The sequence below is a fragment of the Ramularia collo-cygni genome (assembly GCF_900074925.1).
Source record: "Ramularia collo-cygni strain URUG2 genome assembly, contig: RCC_scaffold03, whole genome shotgun sequence".
In the NCBI taxonomy this organism is placed as follows: domain Eukaryota; kingdom Fungi; phylum Ascomycota; class Dothideomycetes; order Mycosphaerellales; family Mycosphaerellaceae; genus Ramularia; species Ramularia collo-cygni.
The window spans coordinates 1,385,430-1,408,145 of NW_019716257.1; the positions used below are offsets into that span (position 1 = coordinate 1,385,430).

Sequence of the window (22,716 nt, forward strand, 5' to 3'; positions counted from 1 at the left end):
GCATCCCGAGTCCGCGGAGGAAATCTCCCAGTGAGAAGAGACTATCGCCTGCAATGAATGGCCTCCCGAGCCCGCGAAGAGAGTCTCCTGGAGAAAGAGCATCAGCTGCTGGACCAGCTGGAAGATCCAAAGCCGGGAGTCTACGGAGAAGCAACCAACAGAATTCCGTGGCTGTCAAGAAGAACAGTCGATATCCTCCTCCCGGCGGCAATCCTCCCTCACTTCCTCCTCCCAAAGCGCGACTCCCAGCTCCACCTCCACCGACTGATCCGCCTCCCAAAGCCCCACCTCCACGAGCACCACATGAAAAAGATGAAGATTTCAAGAGACGTTTGCAGGCTGCGTCAAGAAAGCCAATCGTTGCGGCAGCATCGCCAACACGAGCCTCCACACCACCTAAAAGRCCTCCAAGACCATCGAGTGAGTTGATGCTGGACAGATCCCAATCGCAATCCCCATCGTTTAGACGCCTCAAACCGAGCATCGAACGTGCGACAACCACCTCCTGCGCGTCGCCAAGAGGAGAGTCGCCTCTAAGACAAATGACCAACATGCAAGAATCAAGAATCAAACCCTCAGACCCACGACCTCTATCCGGGGTGTTCCACGAGCCCTTCATCCCAATGGCAAAACCCTCGCGAGCAAGCGTACTATCTCTTCAACGCCCACCTCTGTCAGAGGCATCCATCAATGCCGCAGCAGCTCGGATGATTCGGGACAGGAGGGGTTCCGGATCGACAACGTCATCTCTCGCAATGTCATCAATCAGTCTGCCATATCCTACGTTCACTACTGAGAGAGTAGTACCGGACCCGCCTCGCGCCACGAGTTTGATATCTTTGCGAAGAGCCCGCAGCACGTTTTCGGGCGGCGATTCGCGAAGAGAGWATACGAGGAGACATGCGAGGAAGAAGAGTTCCGGTTTGGATTCTCAGTCTCGTAGTGGAGTTAGGTCACTGCTTTCGAGGCGGATTGATGCTGCTAGTTTTTCTCGTTCTGTGCCTGTGCGGCCAGAGATTCTCAACATCGATAATTTAAAGAGAGCACCGAAGCAGCAAAGCGGCTTGGCAAAGTCCATGAAGCCGACTTCACCTACAGCAGTGAAAACGTTGGGAAGGAGGAAGAGAAAGGGTGAGACGATGAGTATGCTTCTTGATGTGAGTTTTCCAAAAGTTTGATTGATTGAGTGTGAGATGAGAAAAGAAACTGACCGGCCTCGAAGGATGGCTTCTTCCCTGTTGAGGAACTCGTGTATGGTAGTAAGCCACCCATGGCCAAGGCCAAGAACAGGTATACTTCCATGGCTGGGTTCAAGATCAACTTGCCACCACGCTTGAGCTTCATCGAATCGACCTCGCCCTTGTCTCCAATCACTCCACCATGGGCAGCTAAGCCGACAACGCCCGATGGTGGTAGTGAGACACCAACAACGCCGAGATCAGCCAGGAATCGACGACACGCAGGACAGAGTCTGCTTCCTCAGATCTCGGAGAGTGAAGATGGTGGTGGCGAGCAAGGCGCAACCGGGGTCGATATCGATCAAACATCACCAAGCAAATCAAAAGCCAACCCCGGAGGCACTACATCCAGAGATGAGCGTTCGCCCTCCCCAGGGACGGTGGCGCCGGTGGCGACGCAGATACAGCTGAGAAATGGGTCCATCGTRACACTCACACCGCCTGAGCTTACCGCGTGGCAGCCCACGATATATCTACATGGTCCCATCAAGCTGCCGAAGCCGACAATCATGCCCCGAAAGAATTCCGTCGCGACCTYGGATCCGTTCCAGGATGCTATTGAGAGATTGTACCAGAGTACTCTGACCATTCCTCGGCGACGGAGCGATGATGCCGTGGTGGATGATATCTGCGAATACTTTGACGCCTTCGGCTTCGRTTTGATCAGCTTCGCGGGCGACGACTTTTCGTACACGGACTTTGGAGTTGGGGAAGTGAGAGACATTCATCTCGATGCCGAGAAGTTCACCACACCCCCGACGGAGCCAGCCCTGGTCCCCCCAGCGGAAGCAAAGATTTCAAACGAGACGCTCGAACGGAGGCTGAGCTCTCTGTCATCCTCTCTGCAAGCACCGCCGGTGGAGAACGAAGAGACGCTCCGGGCACGAGGCATCGCCCGGTTGTCGCGCAATTCTGCGGGAACCACGCCAGACGAGGGCAAAGCGGGGAGGAAAGAATCCATCACGCTCAGCAAGCCACAGACGTCGGCGGTGCTTCCACTACTACCAGCTCCCGAAACCAGCATGCTGGATGCTGTTCTCCAGCCCGCACAGCGAGATGGGAGYTACAACGCAAGCGGGTCCAGCCAGCGCCGCCCAGAGGCCACGAATGCGTTGCTCAATCGCAATGTGAGTCTGCACATGACCAGATCTTCCAGCAGTGGCGTGCAGGGTGGGAGAGACGACGGCGTGGAGGAGATGATGAGTGCGGCCACGACCTGGTCGGGAAATGCGAGGCCTGTTGTCGCTGTTGCCGTTGCTGCAAGCAAAGAGCCCAAGCTGTCGAGAATGCGCCGGCTTGTCGCCACGGCGTCGTCCATTCTGTAAGAGCGATGCCGGTGGTAGTGTAGCAATCAATAGAGCATGGTATTGGCAGGAGTATGTCGGTCATCAAGTTTCACGTCGAAGCCATATTTAGTGCGCAATTTCCACGGGCCAAGCTGGTGACCAGCATGATGAGTTTGTGTTTGGTGTGTCGTGAGGTGGWCGGCGGAGACGGCGACTAGCGTCTTCTTGATGTCGTACCGGTTGCGTATGCGAGGAAACCAGATGAGATTGCCTCCAGTCTTGGGCGATGATGGGCCATGGCGTTTGTTCGTTACTCGTCCTATGCATCGGTGCATCAATAATTATTATTGAAGGACTTTCAACCCATCCATCCATGCTCCACTTAAATCATCCCGTCACAGCAGGACCCAGGCCCGGCGATCTTCACACGATCGTAGCGGCGTGCAAGGGAGTCGCACGGAATCGTTCGCGTCCGTCTGGGCGGGACGTCATGGCGCGAGTGATGAATGGTCGGCGGGGTGGAAGGGGCAGAAGGCGAGCTGGGATGAATGGGACGAAGGACGGAGCCAGTGCACGCCGTCGTGGAGCGGCGTGGAAAAAGTGCAAACGCCCGGGATCCTGAATTGGGAAGACGCATCAACCCGCGCTGACGGCGGCGACGGCAGGGACTCGAACGTCACGAATCGGGCAGTGTCGGTGGGGGAGTGGAATTCCCGCAATTGGTCGCCTCGACATAGATCGGTGCGCTGTCACTTTTTTGACTCTCCACTCATCAAGCATCAAACTTGGCAACCTGGGAGGATGTGGTTTGCTTGCCCTTGCGTGCAGGGAACATGCATGCTACCGTGCGGGAGGTCAACGAGACGGCGCAGGGCCTCGAGCATAAAGCCCATCTTCTGCGCCCGCTGAAGAAAGTGTGCATATTTCCGAACACGAAGTCATTGCCATTGCCATATCGCTCGCGCGCCCGTCCGCCTCAGTATAGCCTCGACTGCAGCTTACCTTACAGCCCCGTCGAGCCCCGTCCGCCCTACTCTTCCATCTGACATGCTTTCGGGATACCACAGCGCCTCTCACCAAAGCACAAACGGCATCGTAGATCTGGACAACGCAAGTCACTGGCCGGCCGCGGCTTGGACAACAGCGCAGCTGGACCATCAAAATCCGCCCTGCTTCAGCAATGTCATGCCTCGCAGCATGCAGAGAGACTTGGCGGAGATCGATCTGGCACTGGCCAACGACGATGGCATTACCGGACCCTCTGTACGAGCAGGAACTCAACCCGCCACCGCTGATATATTGACTGACATGCACAGGCGATGACATCTCAGATAGAGGCAGCCCCGATGTTCAACTTCGACTGCCACTTCTCTCCGATGCCCATRGCTCGGACCACATCCGACACATCGGGCTACCGCCCAGCTCATCCGCCCCATCACCATCAACATATGCAACCCGCCAACGTCAACCGCAAGCGAGATTTCCATCAAATCGACATGGGTCTCTCGCAAACCTACTCACACAATTCGATACCTTGGCCACAGCAGCCGCGTGTTGACGAGGTTCAGGTCTACGAGCCTGGCGACTATTGCTCAAAACTTGCCAACGAAGCAAGTGTAACGCAAGTCGCTACGAAGAAGCAGCGGGTGGACAGCTTTGACGAAAATCAGCTGTTCGCCYGGAGCTCGTCTTACGCCCCAAACATGTGTGTGCCATCGGCACATGATGTAGCGCCCAGTGCGGACATTTCGACCTCCAAGTCGACCCATTTGTCGCCATGCTCGCTCACTTCAAGTGAGGACTTGAGCAGACATAGTAGTGTGAGCAGTGCGTCGGTGAATGACGCTTTCGACATGATGCGGGTTGAGTCTACCTTCTCTACTGCTTCTGATCTCTTTCGTCTTGATGGCCCTTTCGTATCGTGTGCAACTACTAAGCCGGTATGTAGCAAGCCCATCACCGGCTTGAACGAAGGCAGTGTTTCGCATTTACTTGGTGGCGTGGGGTATGTTGGCGCGGACGCCTTTTCTTTCTTTGGTCAAGATCTTTCTGCTGCTCCTGTTGCTGTTCGCGCACAATACAACCCATCGCAACCCAAAGAACACACCGCGGTTGGCGAGAACGCCTCGAACGACGAGCAAAAAGAATCGCAACGAAGACGGAAGCACATCGACAACTCTCGGCAGTGCATAGCTCCGAAGCGCTCATCCACCGCACGAGCAGCCCGCTCACCCAAGTCACAAAATCCCTCTGCAGGGTCTCAATCACAGGAGGACTCAACCCCTGTCTCGAATTTGCCATCGACCACAAGCGGGAGCGCCGCTCAAAAGAAGGAGGCCATCTCCAAGACTCCCTATGTTCGCCCGCAGCACCCGAAGCTGTACTGCAACATGTGCGAGGATTCGAGTGGTGAGTATTTATACCCCCGCAGCCACAAAACTGAGTAGCTGATGCCCCATCTCTCGCAGGCTTCCGAGGCGACCATGAATTGAGAAGACATTGGGACCGCGAACACGCTCAACGCCGAAAGGTCTGGATATGTCTACAACCCACCACGCCTTCAGAATGGTGGCCCGCCAAACCACTCAGCTCGTGCAAGCAATGCAAACAGCAGAAACAATACAACGTCTACTACAACGCCGCAGCACATCTCCGCAGAGCACACTTCTGCCCGAGAAAGCGCGGCCGCAAAGCAAAAGGCGAACAGCGGGAGAGTAGAGCTGGCAAGGCCGGAGGTGACTGGCCTCCAATCGATTGGTTGAAGGCCAACGGTTGGCTCAAAGAGATTGAGGTGTCTTCCACGCAGACTTCGACTCCAGCGGAAACTCCACTGGACTCCTCCACGCCGGAGGTGATTGAGGAGCGTTCCGTCACTCAAATTGGAGCATTTGCGCCGCCATACGATTCTTTCGCGCAACACTACGCTGGACTCGTCAACACAGCTCATGTACCAACGCAGTGGCACGACGCTGACGTCCCTGTTCCTATGCAGGAGACGGTCTCGGCCCCCGCATCGTTCCCCTCGACAGCTGCGATGAGTCTCTACGTCGCGAATGGGTATGCTTTTTGAGGGAAAGTTGGAAAAGTAGAATCGGAAGATATTCATCCCTTTTCTATCTGGGAAACATCATAAGCAAGGCCCAAAGCTAGTCTAGCACGAATTAACGCCATGTCCATATGGGTATCAACACTCAAAACGCTACATAATAATGGACAACTCAACCTCACATCACAACTCCTTTACAAAATCTCGTCGGTCTCGTCCTCGGTCTCGTCGTCGTCATGCTGAATATGCTGTCGATCCCAACGTAGCTTCTGAATTACCCCACGATCGACCTCCAGTTCCGCTTCAAGTCGCACAATCTTCGACTGTAGCTCCACAATCTTGGCTTCTTTCGCTTTGAGTGCTAGACGAGAGATTTCTCGGCCTTTTGCGACACCCTGTGCTTTGAGATCATGTCTGGAAAGTATCGTCCGTAGAGTGGAGAGTTTCTCTGGTGGTAATGAGACGCCGGAAAGATGAGCCAGCACTTCTTGCGTCAATGAACTCGCGCAGTCGGCGGGATTGGCCAGCGCATCTATGAATCTTGCGTGCGGTGTAGGTGAATCTGGTGGTCCTGAAATTGTATTTGTCGTGCTAGCATTACCTCCCAATAATCTCGATGCTGATGAGTTGGAAGGAGTAGCTGGATATCCACCCGTTGACTTGATAGTGGAGGAGGGAGTAGCCGGTTGTTCAAGCCAAGGTAGCTTTCTTGCACTTTTCTTGCCCGTGGCGGGCGTTGCGTAGACTCCAATCTTCTGTGCTTTGTGGGGAGTCTCGAAACTGTCCGCTACACGGAGAAAAGCATCGTCGTCGTCATTCAGACCCCAATTATCGTCGCTGTTGTCAAAGCCAGTACTCGCTAGGCTACGCTTGGAGCCTGATTGTAGAGTATCGTAAGGTGAGAGAGTCGGTGACCGGTGACCATCTCGCTCCCGCTTGGCGTTTGAGTTGGAAAAGACGCCGTTGCCAGATACTGCTTGTCGCCCAGCATTCCACCCGTCTTGATCGTGGTGACGATTCTGCTGCACTTCACTCGTACTGTTGGACATGACCGTCGCTGCTTCGCGAGGTTTCGCATCCTCGTCCCAGAGGAAGAAACCACATCGTTTCGGCTCCTGTTGTTGGCATGTGTAGAACCACCGGCCTTTGTTCTTTCCTTCCTTCTTCACCCGGAAATGCTCTGCAGGCAAACGGGGATTGCAATCACACTTCCAGATCCTCTCTTCGAACAGTCCTCTTTGACGGCCACCTCGTTTTTGCATCTTGTGTTTGGGATGAAAGTGATGTCAGAGAACATAAGTGCCCTGAAGGTGAAGTCGCTCCGAAACTAGCGTCATCGCGAAACTCAATCAAAGGCGACCCCAGTCCAAGCTCGAGCTCTCCACATTCATACGGAGAAAGGTAAGTACCACATCACTCTTTGATTGACACTGCCTGCAACCGAGCACCACCTCAGCCGTGCAAAAGTACAGCACACAGCTGCAAGAAAATGACGACCGCTTCCGAGCTCGATCTCTCCTCGTTGGACAAGGACCCACGCCTGTTCCTCTACACATCCCTGACCGCGGGGTCATCCCATATCATCACAGCAACTAGCCGCATGGAAACCATCCTCAAAGCGAATCGTATTCCCTTTTTGGCTGTAGACCTCGCTACAGATGAGAAATGTCGGAGATTGTGGCAGAGGAGAGGCGGTGCGAAGAAGAAGCTCCCGGGATTGGTCAAGGAGGGTTACATCATAGGCGTATGTGCGTGAGGGTCGAGGCGGGATGTAGTCTGGCTGGGACTAATGTTGCGGCAAATGTAGGATTTGGAGGAAGTGGAAGAGTGGAATGAATTCGGGTAGGTGTCTTGATGGTCATCGATATTTGCCAATACCTTATCCATGGTTCATGCTAAATGTGCTTTCCCAGAGAGCTTCAGGAAAATATTGGACCGGTTCCTCCAAGCAATACTGCTCCCCCGGGAGCACATGTGGGCGTCAGTACTGCTCCGCCATTATCGGCAAATGTCAAGGCGGCGCAGGGACCTCAGGCAAATGTACCACAGTCTGGATTCGACAAGACAAAAGCTGTGGCATTACCTGGTGCGGAAGAAATGGCTGCGATTCTCAAAGCGAAAAAGGCCGAGCAGGCTGCAAAAGCAACCCCCGTGCCCGCTCCTGTTGTATCAGAAGCTCCAACTCCAAAATTGAGTGATGCAACCAACTCGGAAAAGGTGACGAGCGGGGAGAAAAGCGCAGAGAAGGCGTCGAAGGAAACCACCAGCAGCACAGAAAAGGACGACTTGCTCAAGGAGGTTGAAGCAGTCGACGTCGACTCACCAAAGCAAGAAACCAAGGCGGAGACCGAACCTCCTACTGAGGGCGTTGCGGGACTACAGGTGAAGGAAGAAGCAGCAGAAGACGCAGAAGACGCATCCGAGGTAAAGGCATCAGAAGTGACATCGACAAAGGATAATGTCGAGGCCAAGAGTGATGTACAAGATGACGAGCAAACCAAGACTCAGGAGCAAAGCGCCAAAGATCCTGCGGCTGCGGGCCAGAGTGTGGAGGACTGAATATTAAAAAGTAATCTTCGACTGGGCAGCTTTGTTACATCTCTCAATAATACAACACAATGCTGCGAGACTTTGCTGTATCCGTTGGCCATCCCTCCGCCAATGTACACTCCACGACGCTTAATTCATACAAAAATGGGTATCTCAACACACACACACGCACACTCAAATTTTTCGCAGGTTCTTCCACACTTTCTTCAATCCACCACCAGAAGACGACGTCATCCGCGGCGTCACCGCAAAAGCCCCCTTTGCGCCCGTGTGGTCATCGCAGACCGGCAATGGATCAAGTGCGAGTGGATCCGCGTGTGAAATGTCAACGCCGGAGGCCTGCATCCTGGCCATGGAGTACAGTCTGTCTTCTGGCCTCCTCAGGTCTGACCTCGTCAATGACATTCTCATCGTCATAGATCGGCTTGCGTCGAAATCGGGAGACATGGACCGAATGCTTCCTTTGCCCTGCTGGAAGCTGTAGGGTGATATGACGCCGCAATCCAAGGAGCCATGGTGAACAATGCCCGGGTTGTAGCCTTCTGTCGTTACTGATGGCGTCCGTGGACCACTGAGGTAGTCGTCTTCGTCCTCGTCATCATCATCACGGGTATTTGTTATAGAAAGCTCGTCCAATTCTGAAGCAAGCGATGGCTGTACACTCGACATGGGCGATGTGGTGCCTCGTTCTGGAAACCCAAATTCGAGAGCTTCGTCAAACTTGGCAGGGGATGTGAGGAATTCGCGTAGCTTCGACCGTGCATCGGTGTCTTTGTAGTATGTCGTTTCCGGGCTCGGTTCTGTGGGTCTGGAAGTCGGTGGCAATGGGAATGATGGAACCGCCGGCGACAGTCTCGGAGGCGGAAGGGGTAGAGGTGCTAGTACAGAGATTCTCTTTCTGGATTTGGCCTTGGTGCGTCGAGATGCGGGCCGCTGTATGGAAATGAGTGTTGGTCGCGATTGCGAAAGGTTGACGGTAGTAGCGGAGGCGCCTTCATCGCCAACGTGAGGGTGCATGTCCGACGTTTCATCGGCATCCACATGCTCGAGACTCTTGAGCGAGTCTGTCTTGCTGTCGAGCCAGTCCTTTTCCATGTCTGGGAAACAGTCGCCAGAGTCCGTTGAGAAAGACCGCGAAGATCCAACACTCCCATGCCGATCCTGCCTCACACGATGGGGACTGCTATGCAACGCCGCCCAGCCCAGCACCCTTTCTGAGCTTTCGGTTAAGAGAATGAGTTCTTCCCTGGTGAAATGTGCTCGCTTCACTTTGCTCGGTAGGGCCAAAAAGCGTAGTGCTTGATGCTCATCAACATCTGCATCCAATCGACAACGAGGAGCAGCCACGGCCTCCTTAAAGGATGAGATTCCAAACGAAGCGTGAGCTGTCCTGGGCCTGAGGACATCCGCAGAGGGGTCAAGTGATAGACATGGGCCTTTGATAGCAACCGTCTCCCCGCGGCTTTGTGCTGCGGACTCCTGGGCGATACGCAATCTTTCGACTGACGAGAAGTATTTCCTCCTAGAGTGTTTGTCAGTGAGGCGTGCATATTGGGCTGTATGTTCATGGACGTGTTTGGTTAGAAAGGTGATGGTGGCGGTTTCATCTTAACCGGACCAAGCGATTTGTGCACGGGGTACTCTGCTTTGATCACGATCCATATCGAGAGCAGTACAGATTGTAGAGATAGACTCACTGGATAGATGTGGGCAGGCAGGCGTACTCCGCCGGTGATACCATGCCAGCCGACGACCGCGGCGAAGTGGAGAACATGGACGAGACGGCCTTGGCAGTGCGGCCAATAGGTTGGGGTAGTCTCGATGATGATGTCGTTGTTGTTATTGTTGTTAGTGGTGGTGGTGGTGGTGGTGGTGGTGTTGTTGTTGTTACTTCGTCGTCCGATGAGAGCCAGCGAGAGAGGAGAGATCCTGGCGGGGCGTGATGACTTCGCGGCGACATTCTGGTTTAAGAGCCTCGGGATGGAGGGCACTGTTCTTGAGGGAAGCACGCGTGCAAATTAAAGTGCCCAGCGGGCGTGTGGTGGAGAACTGTGTAACCGTCACAAACGGAGGAACTTCCTCGCGCAAAGAAGGTCTATGCGTTCGAGATGATTGCCCGTTTGTTGCCAGGGGACAATGCTCCCGTGGTGGAAAGGGTTTGGAAAAGGTTACAGTGACGCGGCTGGGCCAGCGGCCGCTGATGAGTGCGAGGGGATCCATTCATAGATACGATGTGAGGCTGATTATTGAAGCGCTGCCTGCTGAGAAAGCGACGCAACCCCCGCCAGGGAAGCCGTCCATCACCTGAGCATGATACCTATCAATTACCCTAAGCCCGGCAAGCTCAGCCCTTGCCTTCCGACAAGAGGAACGCTTATAAGCCGACCATTCACGCATCGATCTTTGCTGCCCGCGAGCATTAGCGTGCTCTAGCAAACCACGTTCTTAACGCCACTGCACCCACCAGGACATGTCACTCGCTCATGGTCCAAGTCGAGTTGGACCATGGTGTGCGCAGATTCATCGTTGTTGTCGAGGGAAAACAAAAGGCCGAGCAACGCAGATCTTCATCGCGGCAACGACATGCTTGTCTAGCCGCACATCCCAACAACTCCAACGACTGAACCTGGAGAGCTCGGACGCAAAGACCAGGACGGCCCTTTCACACATTCGACCCCTCCAGGCGGTGCTAGTTGCACTGGCATCGATACCTTATTCTCCTGCAAGCGATAGACGATCAAGCGCCAAGAGCCTCGTCTCTCACACTCAGACACGGTCATTGGTCGTGGCTAAAACTAGACCTACTAACAAGCACGCCCGACCCGTTCCTTGGAATCGAATCTCGCATCCTCTCGGGAGGTGTCTCCTGGTCGATGATGACGATGATGGGAGCAATCATCACAGATATGCTGACAGGTCAATTTATCATGGCGAAATTGTCGCCTCAAGTGCTTCTCCCCATCAGTCGGGCATTTCATGCAACGAGGTCGTCCCCACACGTCCAAGAAGGGGAGTTGCTGGATTGTGGAAACTCTCGAGAAAGCCAGAAGATCATGGGTGAACATCATTTGCGAACCTCGTTTCGCCCACGCTGGTTGGTTCAGGTCACGGATTTCGCGCGTCCCGAGCTTCTTTTTTCAAACGGCGATCTTCTCATCAAGAATCGCCATGCACTCATGTCACTTGTGATTGAGAGTAAGCACTACTCTGGACTGGGCACCTCCACCTGTGTAACAGAATCTGTAAACATTCACTTCGTCAGGCAGAATCGGCCAAAACCATCGACCGATGCAATGCAAATACTGACCCACAATCTTATATGCATGTCAACTGATTACTCAACTGCCACATGGCACAATACCTGCCTCCACATGGCGTGCATGTCCCAGACGGTTTATTAGTAGTACCTGATGCTGGTACATTTGCTGCGGATGCTTTCTCTTCGCGTTCCCCGTCTGCCGTCAAGCAGGGAATTGGTGCCGAGATGACTTTTGTCACCCAAGGGCTGTGTCTTCCCTTGCCGAACATCCGAGGTAGCGATGTTCGTCGAGTACCTCCAAGGTAGGCTCTCAGTAACCGCAGGTTTGACGAACGTCGATGCCACGGATGGCGCATCCATCTCGCGCATGTGCTCATCTCGCATTGGCTGGGTCGGGGTTCCGAGTGATACTTACCACTCTTGAAAGCTGAAACATTGATCACGAAGACCTCGGTGTTGTTCTTCGTTTCCTGGTTCGTAGCAAGACGTACGGTACTTGCGGCGGTCAGGCAAGGTAGCGCCCGCTATTAGGGCCGCTATTAGGGCACCTAAAGATCTTCCAAAGACATCCTTTCCATCCACGACACAACTCCGAGCTTCCTACCCCGGTCGTTAATCGATGTACTGAGAACAGTTGATTCTTGCATTTATAGAACATTCCGAATTAAAATCCTCACGCTCATGTCACTTCGTAATCTACACCTCATCGTCTGGAAGTGCGTAATAGTACGAATCATCAACTCCCTCTCGACTCGGCACAGGTCTAGTTTCTGTCGTATCACCCTTTGCACCCATCTCCAGAGCATCCCAGTCAACATCTTCCCACCGAAGGTTGAGCATCCTCAGGCGTACTCCCCAGTCCTCCATCATTTCAACCAATCGTGCCGTGTCTTTGGTGATCGGTTGCTGATTTAGCAGCATCAGCAGGCCATCCAACCACTCGGATGCTAGGAATGCTGTCTGCGGAAAGAGTTCTAATAGGGTCTGCTCATCTTGGTCACTGCCTTTCATCTGAGCTAGGGGAGCATTGCCCAAAATAGTGATCTTAGTGCTGGTCCCTTTCGCTGAATCTTCGCGAGCGGAATCCTTCAAAGTCTCCGAGCTGTCATTTTTCATCTTCAACAGGGGCTGCTCGGACGCCGAAACATTGCTGTCGACTGATGTGACGGTATTAAGGTCAATCTTGTCCGGCAAGTCTTCCAACGGAGGCTCGTGCGTCCCCTTGGATTCATAGTTCTGGAAGTGCAGCCATCGTCTGTTGTGACTGAGTCGCACGTACCGCCAAGAAGGTTCATCTGTCGGGGTTGCTGGCACGGGGAACCAAGACCCTTGGAGGAGGCATCGGATTCGTTGCTCCTTCATGAACTGGAGACTCTCGTGATGTAACTGCTCGCGGACCTGCACCAGGTGCGGTCCCYAGGCGTCCTGATATACTTCGTTGAGGTTCTCCATCTGCCATGCTCGCGCAGTTTCCAGACTAACGACCCGAAGTTCTTCCTCGACTTTGCTGATGTCGGTTTTGCGGGGGGCGAAGCCCACAACGTGCTCCACGACAATGCGGATCAGTTCTTCGATTCGGTAGATGTCCTCGACCTGCGCGCCCGAGTCCTTCCAAAGGCGGAGAAACGTGTTGAGCGATGCGGTGTGCAGACGTCCCCACTGCAGCAATAGCGGCTTGTACAGCTTGTCCACACTTTGATCTGCTCGATCATCAACGCTGGCACCGCTGACTCCAGATTCTGTGGCTTCGTCAATCTCAAAGTGCTCGTACATGATCAGCGTGACACTCAAGCTTGCGCGAGCAAGAGGGCAGCGCATTTCTTGACTCTGGTTGGATTGTTCCAGGAGTGTCTTCTGATAGGCATCCTCATTCCGCCGGGCATAGTCCACCAAGTCCATCATACCCAGGTATCCTGTCTCGTCAAATTCCCACGCAGGAGACTCGGTCTCGAACCCCAATCGTCGCCACTTCTTGGGATGATGTTTCCGAACCTTGTCGCCATTGACTCCCACAGGAGGCGTATATGGTATAGGTTTGCTGAGCAGGTGTATGGTTTTCAACGCACGCTTGTGCTCGGGCAATTCCAAGTTGACCATTACATCCCTCCACTTCCTCAGCAGTACCTGAGTGAGCCCCTGGAATTCCAGAATGGCGGTCGCCAGGGGGCTGTCCACGTATGTCGCGGCATCTCCTCGCATGAGCGTCCCAACACCACCAATTACACCTAGATCTTGCAGCCGCTTGATGAACTTTGGCCACTCGTGCTCTCCACCATTCACAATAGCGTCACGCATCAATGCATTGACAAGCTGTAGCGCATTGGCGCACAGAGTATGGTCGGAAGCGCTGAGGCGCTGTACCAGCGACTCGAGGAACTGCGGGTGGTTGTCCAAGGCTGGCTTGATAGCGCGAAAGCCGTATGCGTGGTCGTCGTCGTTGATCTGTGCGGCAGACATCGGCCTCGACACTACCAGAACGAGTAGCTTCAAAGCATTTCGCACAATGTTGACAAGCGGGTGGGAAATGGCAAGCGAGAGTGCCTACGCGCGTGTCAGAGACGGCTCAAGTCCTCGTGAAGGTCGGCATCTCGTTCGGGGCGCATCCGTTCAACCTACCGTTTCCAGCACCTCACCGTCGCAGCACTCCCAGCCCAAGTCCAACTCCAGCAGGGCATCCAAACTGCCCAGGGCATACGCCTGCGTGTTGCCGCTGGTGTCGAGGACGGCCTGGCGCAGCGCCGGCAACCCATCCGCGCGGATGAATTCGTCGGCCCAGGACAGATCGCCCAGTGCACTCTTCAACTTGAACACGGCATACTTGCGCGCACTTTCAGACTCCGCAGTGAGCCCGGCAACGAGCGTGGACACATCGGGCGAGTCATCCATGTGCGGGGACTTCCTGGAGGGCTGTGCGGCTTGCTGCAATCGGCGTGCTCTGTCGTCCCCGCTACCGGCTGTCTTCGCTCATGCACTGAGAGATTTGGCAAATGACGAGAAACACAAGAAGCGTGAGCAGTAGTCTGAAATGGCGAAACATGATTGTAGGGGATAGGTGCTATTAGTATACCAGCACGGACGGAGTGTGGACCGCGGCAGTGCTTCCTCTTGACTCGCGGCCAGCACGCTGTAGATCCCGCCGGGACGAACAGCGCCAGTGCAGCAAACGCCCGCTGGGCAGGACAGCGACAGCAACGGGTGGGTGCGAGCAGAGCTGATAGAGGAAGTTGAAGCAAAAGAAGTAGTCGGCAAACAACCTGGGGAGGTACGCCGACTCGATATTAATCGCCACGCGCTTAGGCGTGAGCATCACCTAACTTGACCAATTGAGTTTTGCAATCTATGGATCTTCAGACACATCCAGAGAAGTCACGTTGACCTCAGCTGTTGTAGGGCATTGATCATTATGGCCCTTAAGAGACATTCATTGATAAATTACAAGAAGTACAACGCTAAAGCGCTCGCAATGAAGCCTCCCCATATATTTGCGCCGTTTTGAACCTCAAATATCGACAGATGCAGAAAGTCGTGTCAGCGTTGAATTTGTTCATGCCGCGTATCATGAGCATCTCRGCCAGATGCTCAAGGTATGTATGTTCGGGGGGATGCGATATTCATTTCCTCCAGCCGACATTCCTACTGTGTGTTAGCGATACTCGTCTGCGCATCTGGAACTCGGAAATCATAACTCACCAGATTACGTGTGCAATGTCCTTTGCGGTATTGTAAGTCTCGGAAACACGACCGAAGAGACCGGCAGCAACCACGTCATCCTCGTCTTCATCATAGGGCATAAACATGCCGCTTTCCGTCCTCCGCATCCCCTCAATTTCGTAATCACTCTGATATGATGTTGAACTGGTAGCTCGCGCCTTTCCATGCCCGGGGACGTCACGTCGGCTGGGCTTGTTCACGGATGCTCCGAGCGATGACTTTGGATTGCTGGGTCCAAAAGACCAAGAAGAGTCGGAACTCAACTCCTCCTCTTCGTCGTCATCCGCTATGAGGAAGTTGCTGGATGGATGTGCCGGTCGCAGTGTTTCCTGGGACGGGCTAGGACTCAGACGATTACCGCCCCACGTCCGACCAAATGTGTGGTGCTGAGCTTCTTCTGTCACGTCTGGGCTGTCGGTTCGGTATTTGAGGGTGGTTGATGGCAATGTTTCGATGATTTTGCGTCCGCTCGTTGAGCTGCTTCGGCTCCCTTTGCCTTGGGAACCTGATTTCTTTGCGTTTGGCCGCTTTTTACGTTTCATCATGACAACACCCTCATCACTGCTAGAGTCTGATGATTGCGGTCGAAAGTGGTGTGACTCGTCGTCACTTTCATCGTCCTCATCAATTCCAGCGTCTTTGCAGTCAATGGCGATGCATTGCTCTACGCGGTCGTCGAAACGAATGTGTCGTTTCTCGTGGCCATCGCAAGGCGTGCCGACGCTGCTGCTACTGCGACTTGTGAAGTAATCAACTTGATCCCGACTTGGTGTTTCTGAAGGCAACTTCGAATCTGAAGGGCCCAGGCTGGTCCCTGTACCTCGAACATAACGACACTGTGCCTGGACAGAAGCGGCCGCCTGCCTCACCAGTGATGATGTCGACAGAGACTTCTGCAGCATTACTTCGGACATGCTTCGCTTTTTGAGGATGGGTTTTTTGTTAACGAATGAGTTATTCTTGGAAAGTTGAGATCCCGGCTCCGATGCTTGGGTTTTAGTGATGGGATAGGATGACGCGAGTTTCAATGGACCATAGAGCCAAGTTACATCAGACTCTTTTAGCCTGCAGTTGTTGGTCAGTCAAAACGATCGAGTGCATGTGGCTTGCAGGCGGGAACGAACCAATTCAGCCTCTCCGGCGACACAGTCTCGAGATCGAACTTGGTCTTGGCYCACGTCCGCCACGAGGCGTTCTCCAGTCGTGACCTCTCACCATACACCGTCCTCCTCTGCGCAACAATGTTCCTCCACGAAGACCAAATGTCTTCTTCTCGCCAGTCATGGCTCAGGAAGTCGACTTGTCGTGAAGGCAGTTCCTTGATCGCGGTATCATCGGACACGGTCGGAGTCAGCAGTGGGGAATCGGAGCGCGTGGTGTCTGTGGTCGTGTACTCTGTTCGGTCGTCCGCAGAATCCCCACACAGAGACGAGGAAGAGGCCATGCTATAGTCTCCATCCTCGTGGCTGTAGGGGACGTCGTCGTAGTTGGGAAAGCTAATGTCTGTGTCGAACGAGTCGTTTCTCTCTAGTGACCGGCTGCTGTCATGTGAAGTGGCATTGGACAAGCTTGAGAAGGAAGTGGCAGTCGAGGGCGGGAGTGACGATGCCAGATGCTCCTGGTGCTCGGCATGGGGCGTGTTATGATCAGGCTTGGGGCTCGAAGAAAGCAAATGGTTGTCAAGGAACAGCGAGGACGAGGATAAAGTCGACTGGTGCATTCCCGATCCGGAACTTTGGTAACAGGACTGTGCTTCCGGCTGCCGGGGAATGTACAAGACTTCGGTCATGCTAGCGGTGACAACATGGACACCGACAGCAGTGACGCGGACGACGGGTTGGGTGAACTCGAGGCGTCAGGCAGAGAAGCGAGCGTGGAGTCGCGGAATTGTGCTTTTGGTGGTGGTGATGGTGGTGGTGCTGGTGCTGACACGGCCTTGTCCTCGGCTTGTGGTCTTCCCTGCAATGGCCGTCCCTTTCCCCAGACTCGAGTAATTTTCAGCGCAAAATCCAGTCCAAGAATGCACTGCGACTGGGTGGAGACGTCGAAAGTTCGTGCCGAGTCGGTGAGAGAGGTTTGGACGAGGAGTAGCGAGCGGATGGTGGTGGGTCGGGCTGTTCTGGTCGTGGGTGTGGAATCCGGGGAGAAACACACAGGGACAGAAACAGCTGCAGGCCGTCGGTGGTAGCAGTGGTGTGATGATGGATGCGGACGTCTGAGTCGGAGCTGTTGCTGGGACTGGCGGCCAGAAATCGAAATCGCAACGAATGGTACGCACGAGCAGAGGATCAGGTTGCAAACTGCCCACTGGCTAGGGCGAACCTTCGTGCACGCTGGCCCTGGCCGCGGGAAGGCGAAACTTGTAGGCCCGGGCGAGCTCTGCTGGACGAAAAAGGTGCGGGCGGATGAGGGGTGGCGTCGCACGGCACCTCTCGCGCTCTCGGCATTCCGCAAGATAGACGGCTTGGTATGGTCGATTCATTGGGGCCTGCGCAGAGGACGACAGACGGCCACACGCAGGTCGCACTACGCGCGAATGGCCAAATGGTCGCATGCATGGGTGCGGTGGAGAAGAACGGGTCAGGGTTCAAGGCGTTGTTTCTTCCGCGCGCTTCCCCAGACTCTTGCTTGTTCTGGTCTGGGCCTACTGGCCGCCGCGTCTCAGACTCATCAGAAATGTTGTTCATCGATCGTACTCCGCGTCGGGAGCAAAAGCCTATCGCCGGGCATCGCCAGCAGCTGCGGACATCGCCCCCGCTTGTTCCATTACGGGCAGTCTCCGCCCACGCCTATATACGCATGTACGAGATGAAAACTGCCGTCTGTGAGAACAAACCGCCTCTTAGGCTCGTCGTCTTGTCCCAACACCCTGCTTCGTCGGAGATCACGCCTGCGTGGCGCTTGGATGCCAACAATCTGTCCGAAGTACCTCCAGCTTTCTCCCCCATCGATCGCGAGCCATGGCATCAGCCACATTCCAACTATCTGCCGAGCTCCAGACGACCATTCTTGGCGAACTCTTCCCAGGTAGTGAACCTGGCCACGCAGCGGATGCATCGGAGGGCCATTTTATCACTACCAACATGGTTTCGGTGCAACCTTTGGAACTTTTGGTACAGCGGTAGATAAGAACAGGCCAAGACGTCAGGTCCACCCTACCAGTTCCTACCAGCGTTCGCTAGCATGCCACGGTCTCAGGCTGCCATTGGCCCGCTGCAGCTCGACCACCGTCGCTGATACGGTGTACACTGTAACTTACACGCAGATGCAGTTTTGCATCCTGCAGATTCGGTATCCCGAGCGGAACAGTTCGCCGTGTCATGCAGCTAGTTCTGACTTGCAGCAGGCTAGGATCGAGTCAACTGCATGTGCTCTGCTCTCAACGCTTTCCACCRGCGTTGAAAAATATCAGGCATGCGCGTCAAACTTCCAGCATCGTTGGAAGTCGGAACCTTTCAGCAAGCAACTGCATAGTCTCCACCAAAGGTACGCTTCAGACCTCATTTGGATCTGGACCATCTCCACCTCTTGTTGACCCACCTCGCTGGATGTCAGCATACTCGCATCTGGAAACAACTGCTCCCTAGAACCCATTCTCCACAACGCTGTGGAGCAGCGACAGCATTCGTGCAGCTTGTCCAGATGCGAGCCAACCGTTCTGTGATGAGCAGGATTAACACAGCCGTGCTGAATGCTGCCATGCGCCACAGCAGCTGCATGATGATCGCACTTTGGGACCTTACCGAACATTCAATGTGTAAGTCGTATGCCATGCCCTTTGGCCTGGTTGAGCATGGACAGCCAATGAAAGTCGGCATCCTCCTTATCCAGATCGCGATGGATTGTCTATCAGATATGTTCTCCTCAATCGTCGGAACACCAAACCCAATATCTGCGTAACATGCTATCTGCTATCTCTCCTCCCAGATCTATGCATTGCATTACTGTGTCACTTCTGTCTTTCTTAAGGTGTCGTGTATCATGTACGACCATCATAGCAGTCAGGACTCGGTGCGTCAGCACATTGGTGAGCGTTACAGCTGCAGCACTTTGTCGTACACGACGTGTTGGCGCTTACTTCTCTCGCACCATTTCCATTCCATGCCCATTTTCTTTCCTCTCCTCTTATCTCCATCATTGCCTGGATTCAATGCAAGAAGGACGTTCAGATGCTGCACCAACAAACTCGTCACTAGCTCGTAACGCCTTTGCTATCAAGCCCACAAAGGTGCAGCTTCGAGATGTTACACAAACTTGTGATACCTCATCAAAAGCATCCGTCGAACTCCGCCGCATGCTTGTTGTGCTGCAGTTGAGATATTTTGTCGCATCATCGTGGCATCGCCAGTCCAAGAAACGAGTGCAAAGTACGCAGGCCCTCCGATCACCATCACGTTGGGATTCATCTTAGCGGCTTCGTATCCTGCTTTGGGACTCCAGTCATCAATCTTGACTCGGAACCGCTCCGCTCGAGCTGTCCCTGTCACCTATAACAGCACAGCTTGCATGCAGACCTTCGCTTACTGTGTACGACGTGGCGACGCTTTTCTCCCTGGGCCACTCGCGAGCTACCCTCATCCACCGGCATGGAACCGTCTCCGTGGTCCAAGGTATCGAGACGTGCAGAAATAACGCAATTCGCTGCGTTGCCGCTCACTTTGCCCATTGTTATCGCCGCCGGTGGAACTGATGAGCTCGAGGAATAGGCGAGTGGCGAGCGACGAGCGGAATAGGAAAGCTCACGTCGTGTCTCGCAGCAACTTTGCCATTCCTACATCACCCGTCTCTCCCCGAGGATGTCAATGGTTGCAGCTCAAAAAAGCACATGACTTGAACCATCGGTATAGTTTGTCTAGTGCAATCAAAGCCACTGTTAGATGAATGATGAGTAGGCTGCTGCCGTGAAGCTACCCCAACCCTAACCCTATATCCAAGGTCGACCTTCGAACTATGATGTGGAACCGAATGTTGAACCGCGTGAAACTAACGAAATCAACCTCTTGAAAAACACGAGGAATCTCTCCTGGGCGGACCTATCCATTCATCTGGTTCAGTGTCACTGAACGCCGACCCCGATGCTCAAAACGCGAAAACGTCATATGTGCGTTGGAAGAGGATGCGTGATCATCAAAAAGGATGTCAGCGACACTTTCAGAATCATACCTGTTCGAGGTCATTTCCCTTTCCTCCATCGCCGAACACGCTGGCTATCTCCCATTGCCGAACACGCTGGCCATCTCCTCCACCGGCCAGCACTCAACTCCGAGTATCTTACGAGCATCACCCGCTCACCCGCTCGAGCAAATCGTCTTCGGCGACGTAGCGGCAGAAGCGTAATTGCTGTACGAAGGAGCTCGTTTTTATTGAAAGCTCACCAAGATTTTAAGATTGCGATGCAAGCTTGTAAATGTGAATGAAATGATCTCTCGTACCGTTCTATACTTCTTAGCATGCTAGAGTTCTCTCCAATAGTAGGGCGTTTGTCCGTAATACAGAGAGGAGAGAAGGCGAAGGGGAAACATCTCAGTTGCGTAAAGTGGCGCTAGCGCTCAATAGAAACGGACTCCTTCGTAGATTGGACATGCTTTAGACCGAGGGTTTTTCGACTGAGTTGCTGTAATTGGATCGATAGAGTCGCAATGGATCTAATAGACTGCGAAGTGTCGGACAGTTAGTGCGTAACATATGATGCTTCGCATCAGAGCTATGAGGACGTCACGCCCCTGGGAATGCGTCGTACTTCTGGGTACTCTTATGAAATGGATGTGAGGTTGGTTCAAGCAAAAGACACGACTTGGATATGTACTTGATTTCTGTTACAAAGTGGTGCTGTTCGAGCTCTCCATCGCCACTATCGCTACCGACGTTGATATGTACTTGGGGTCTGTTACACAGTTGTGCTGTTCGAGCTTATCTCCACCRCCACCGACCTGTTGCAAAGTAGTGCTGTCCGAGCTCATCTCCCTGGTTACGATATGCGTATACTATACCGTCTTCTCTGGTACCTCGAACGTCCACCGGCTTCTAACTAGCTGCTGCTCGTTCTGGCTGTGGGGATCTGGACAGTTCCTCAAGTGCTCTACGGCATGAACAGCGCCTAGTGATCCGAGATCCAGAACGTTGCAGTATGGACAAATAAAAGAGTAGTGTTGAAAGAGATCACCGTGGGCTTGAAGGATATGATCGGCTATATCCCCACGCCTCACCTCCGTAGAGCATCCTTCCTCCTAGCAATGAAGGATATCATCCACAAGTTTGTCCCACTTGTTGAGGATTTCATTCGCGGTAGCCTCGTAGTATGCTTTTGCGTCCTTCGGCCGCGTAATGCACTTCGGAACTGAACCGCAGGTGCATTCATAGTTTGAATGACAAGTCCTGCGTTTTTGACGTTCGGGACGTAGCTCGTAGAGCGAGTGTAATACTGTTATACAGTATTTGTTGCTACAAAGATATAATCGCTAGTATCCGTCTCCAGGCCTGTTTGGATGTCCACAACCTAGAGCTGTCGTAAGAATTGTAAACAGGGTAAGTTGAGGTAAATAATGATCGCCACAAGAAGGACAAACAAGTCCGGTAGGCTATGGAGTGATGCCGTACCGGCTGGTTAAGTCACGTTGAGGATCGTCGATTGATTTCTCGAGAGGCTTAAGTCGGCCGTTGTCTTCTCGCCTCTGTGCTAGCATAGCGAAAGGACTGCAGCCGTATTGTGCGGTAAACGTGTTGTATTTGTCGATGTCGCTTTGCTTGAATTCCCCAGCACTAGGGAACTTAGGCTCCATGCCACTCCTTGTTAACCAGTTAAAGATAGCGAGGTTCGTACAGGTATGGAACGCAGGATGGTTAAGAATTGCGGTTTCACATGAAGGCTTTGCAGTCGTAAGGATTGAATTCCATGTGAAAGTTTCGGTGGCTTTCGACGAAGTTGGGTTTGACGGGTGTATGGTTGAAGGATCCTTAATCACCGTGGCGGTAGCTGCCGACGAACCAGACGGAGCCTTGGTCGAAGCAGATGGAGCATTGGTCACCGTGGCGGTAGCTGCYGATGGGGCAGGTGGAGCCTTAGTAGAAGCAGATGGAGCCTTGGTCGCCGTGGCGGTAGCTTTCGACGAAGCAGGTGGAGCCTTAGTAGAAGCAGATGGAGCCGGCACGATAATATTGTAGCGAGTGCTCGGCTGCTTCGGCTTCACAGTTGTTGATGTGAGCTGCCCGTGTTGATGTGAAGGTTCCTTTGGTACAGGTTGCGGTGGAGGCGGTGGAGGCGAAGGTTCCTTCGATACAACTGGAGGTTGCTTGGATGTCGGCTGCTCATCTCGGTCTCTCCCACCACCACCACCACCACCATTTCCTGCGCGGCGGTATGGTGAGCGTTCTCTTCTCGGTGAGCGTTCTCTTCTCGGTGAGCGTTCTCTTCTCGGTGAGCGGTCTCGTCGACCGCCATCATCTCCTATGTGGTAGTAGGACGAACGATGCCTGCTCGGTGAGCGTTCCCTTCTCGGTGAGCGGTCTCGTCGACCGCCATCATCTCCTCTGTGGTAGTAGGATGAACGATGCCTGCTCGGTGAGCGGGCTCGATCTTGGCCTCTTCCACCGCCATCGTCTCCTTTGCGGTAGTAGGATGAACGATGC

General features: G+C 53.8%; 9 protein-coding genes; 4 read left to right on the plus strand and 5 right to left on the minus strand.

The window, feature by feature from the left end:
- Positions 1-53: 53 nt before the first annotated feature.
- On the plus strand, positions 54-1,178 carry RCC_02894 (uncharacterized protein; the record flags this gene model as incomplete). The annotated part of the gene is made up of 1 exon (XM_023768187.1): positions 54-1,178. The coding sequence occupies one exon, from the start codon at positions 54-56 to the stop codon at positions 1,176-1,178; it is 1,125 nt and encodes a 374-aa protein (XP_023623955.1).
- A 92-nt stretch (positions 1,179-1,270) lies between these two features.
- On the plus strand, positions 1,271-2,563 carry RCC_02895 (uncharacterized protein; the record flags this gene model as incomplete). The annotated part of the gene is made up of 1 exon (XM_023768188.1): positions 1,271-2,563. One exon carries the CDS (start codon positions 1,271-1,273, stop codon positions 2,561-2,563), a length of 1,293 nt encoding a protein of 430 aa, XP_023623956.1.
- Positions 2,564-3,571: 1,008 nt separating this feature from the next.
- On the plus strand, positions 3,572-5,594 carry RCC_02896 (uncharacterized protein; the record flags this gene model as incomplete). XM_023768189.1 has 3 exons in its annotated part: positions 3,572-3,787; positions 3,841-4,933; positions 4,993-5,594. 3 exons carry the CDS (start codon positions 3,572-3,574, stop codon positions 5,592-5,594), a joined length of 1,911 nt encoding a protein of 636 aa, XP_023623957.1.
- Positions 5,595-5,764: 170 nt separating this feature from the next.
- RCC_02897 (uncharacterized protein) lies at positions 5,765-6,832 on the minus strand (the record flags this gene model as incomplete). Its single annotated transcript, XM_023768190.1, has 1 exon — positions 5,765-6,832. The coding sequence occupies one exon, from the start codon at positions 6,830-6,832 to the stop codon at positions 5,765-5,767; it is 1,068 nt and encodes a 355-aa protein (XP_023623958.1).
- A 227-nt stretch (positions 6,833-7,059) lies between these two features.
- RCC_02898 (uncharacterized protein) lies at positions 7,060-8,129 on the plus strand (the record flags this gene model as incomplete). XM_023768191.1 has 3 exons in its annotated part: positions 7,060-7,314; positions 7,378-7,412; positions 7,484-8,129. The coding sequence occupies 3 exons, from the start codon at positions 7,060-7,062 to the stop codon at positions 8,127-8,129; spliced, it is 936 nt and encodes a 311-aa protein (XP_023623959.1).
- Positions 8,130-8,294: 165 nt separating this feature from the next.
- Positions 8,295-10,080, minus strand: RCC_02899 (uncharacterized protein; the record flags this gene model as incomplete). XM_023768192.1 has 2 exons in its annotated part: positions 8,295-9,642; positions 9,818-10,080. The coding sequence occupies 2 exons, from the start codon at positions 10,078-10,080 to the stop codon at positions 8,295-8,297; spliced, it is 1,611 nt and encodes a 536-aa protein (XP_023623960.1).
- Positions 10,081-12,075: 1,995 nt separating this feature from the next.
- Positions 12,076-14,265, minus strand: RCC_02900 (related to ELMO2 protein; the record flags this gene model as incomplete). XM_023768193.1 has 2 exons in its annotated part: positions 12,076-13,920; positions 13,996-14,265. 2 exons carry the CDS (start codon positions 14,263-14,265, stop codon positions 12,076-12,078), a joined length of 2,115 nt encoding a protein of 704 aa, XP_023623961.1.
- Positions 14,266-14,990: 725 nt separating this feature from the next.
- Positions 14,991-16,879, minus strand: RCC_02901 (uncharacterized protein; the record flags this gene model as incomplete). XM_023768194.1 has 3 exons in its annotated part: positions 14,991-15,012; positions 15,070-16,155; positions 16,215-16,879. The coding sequence occupies 3 exons, from the start codon at positions 16,877-16,879 to the stop codon at positions 14,991-14,993; spliced, it is 1,773 nt and encodes a 590-aa protein (XP_023623962.1).
- A 4,789-nt stretch (positions 16,880-21,668) lies between these two features.
- Positions 21,669-22,716, minus strand: part of RCC_02902 (uncharacterized protein) — a gene marked incomplete at both ends in the record, with an annotated part of 1,354 nt that continues 306 nt past the window's right edge. Inside the window, one exon of the mRNA XM_023768195.1 lies at positions 21,669-22,669. Within this exon, the coding sequence (XP_023623963.1) occupies positions 21,669-22,669 (1,001 nt within the window).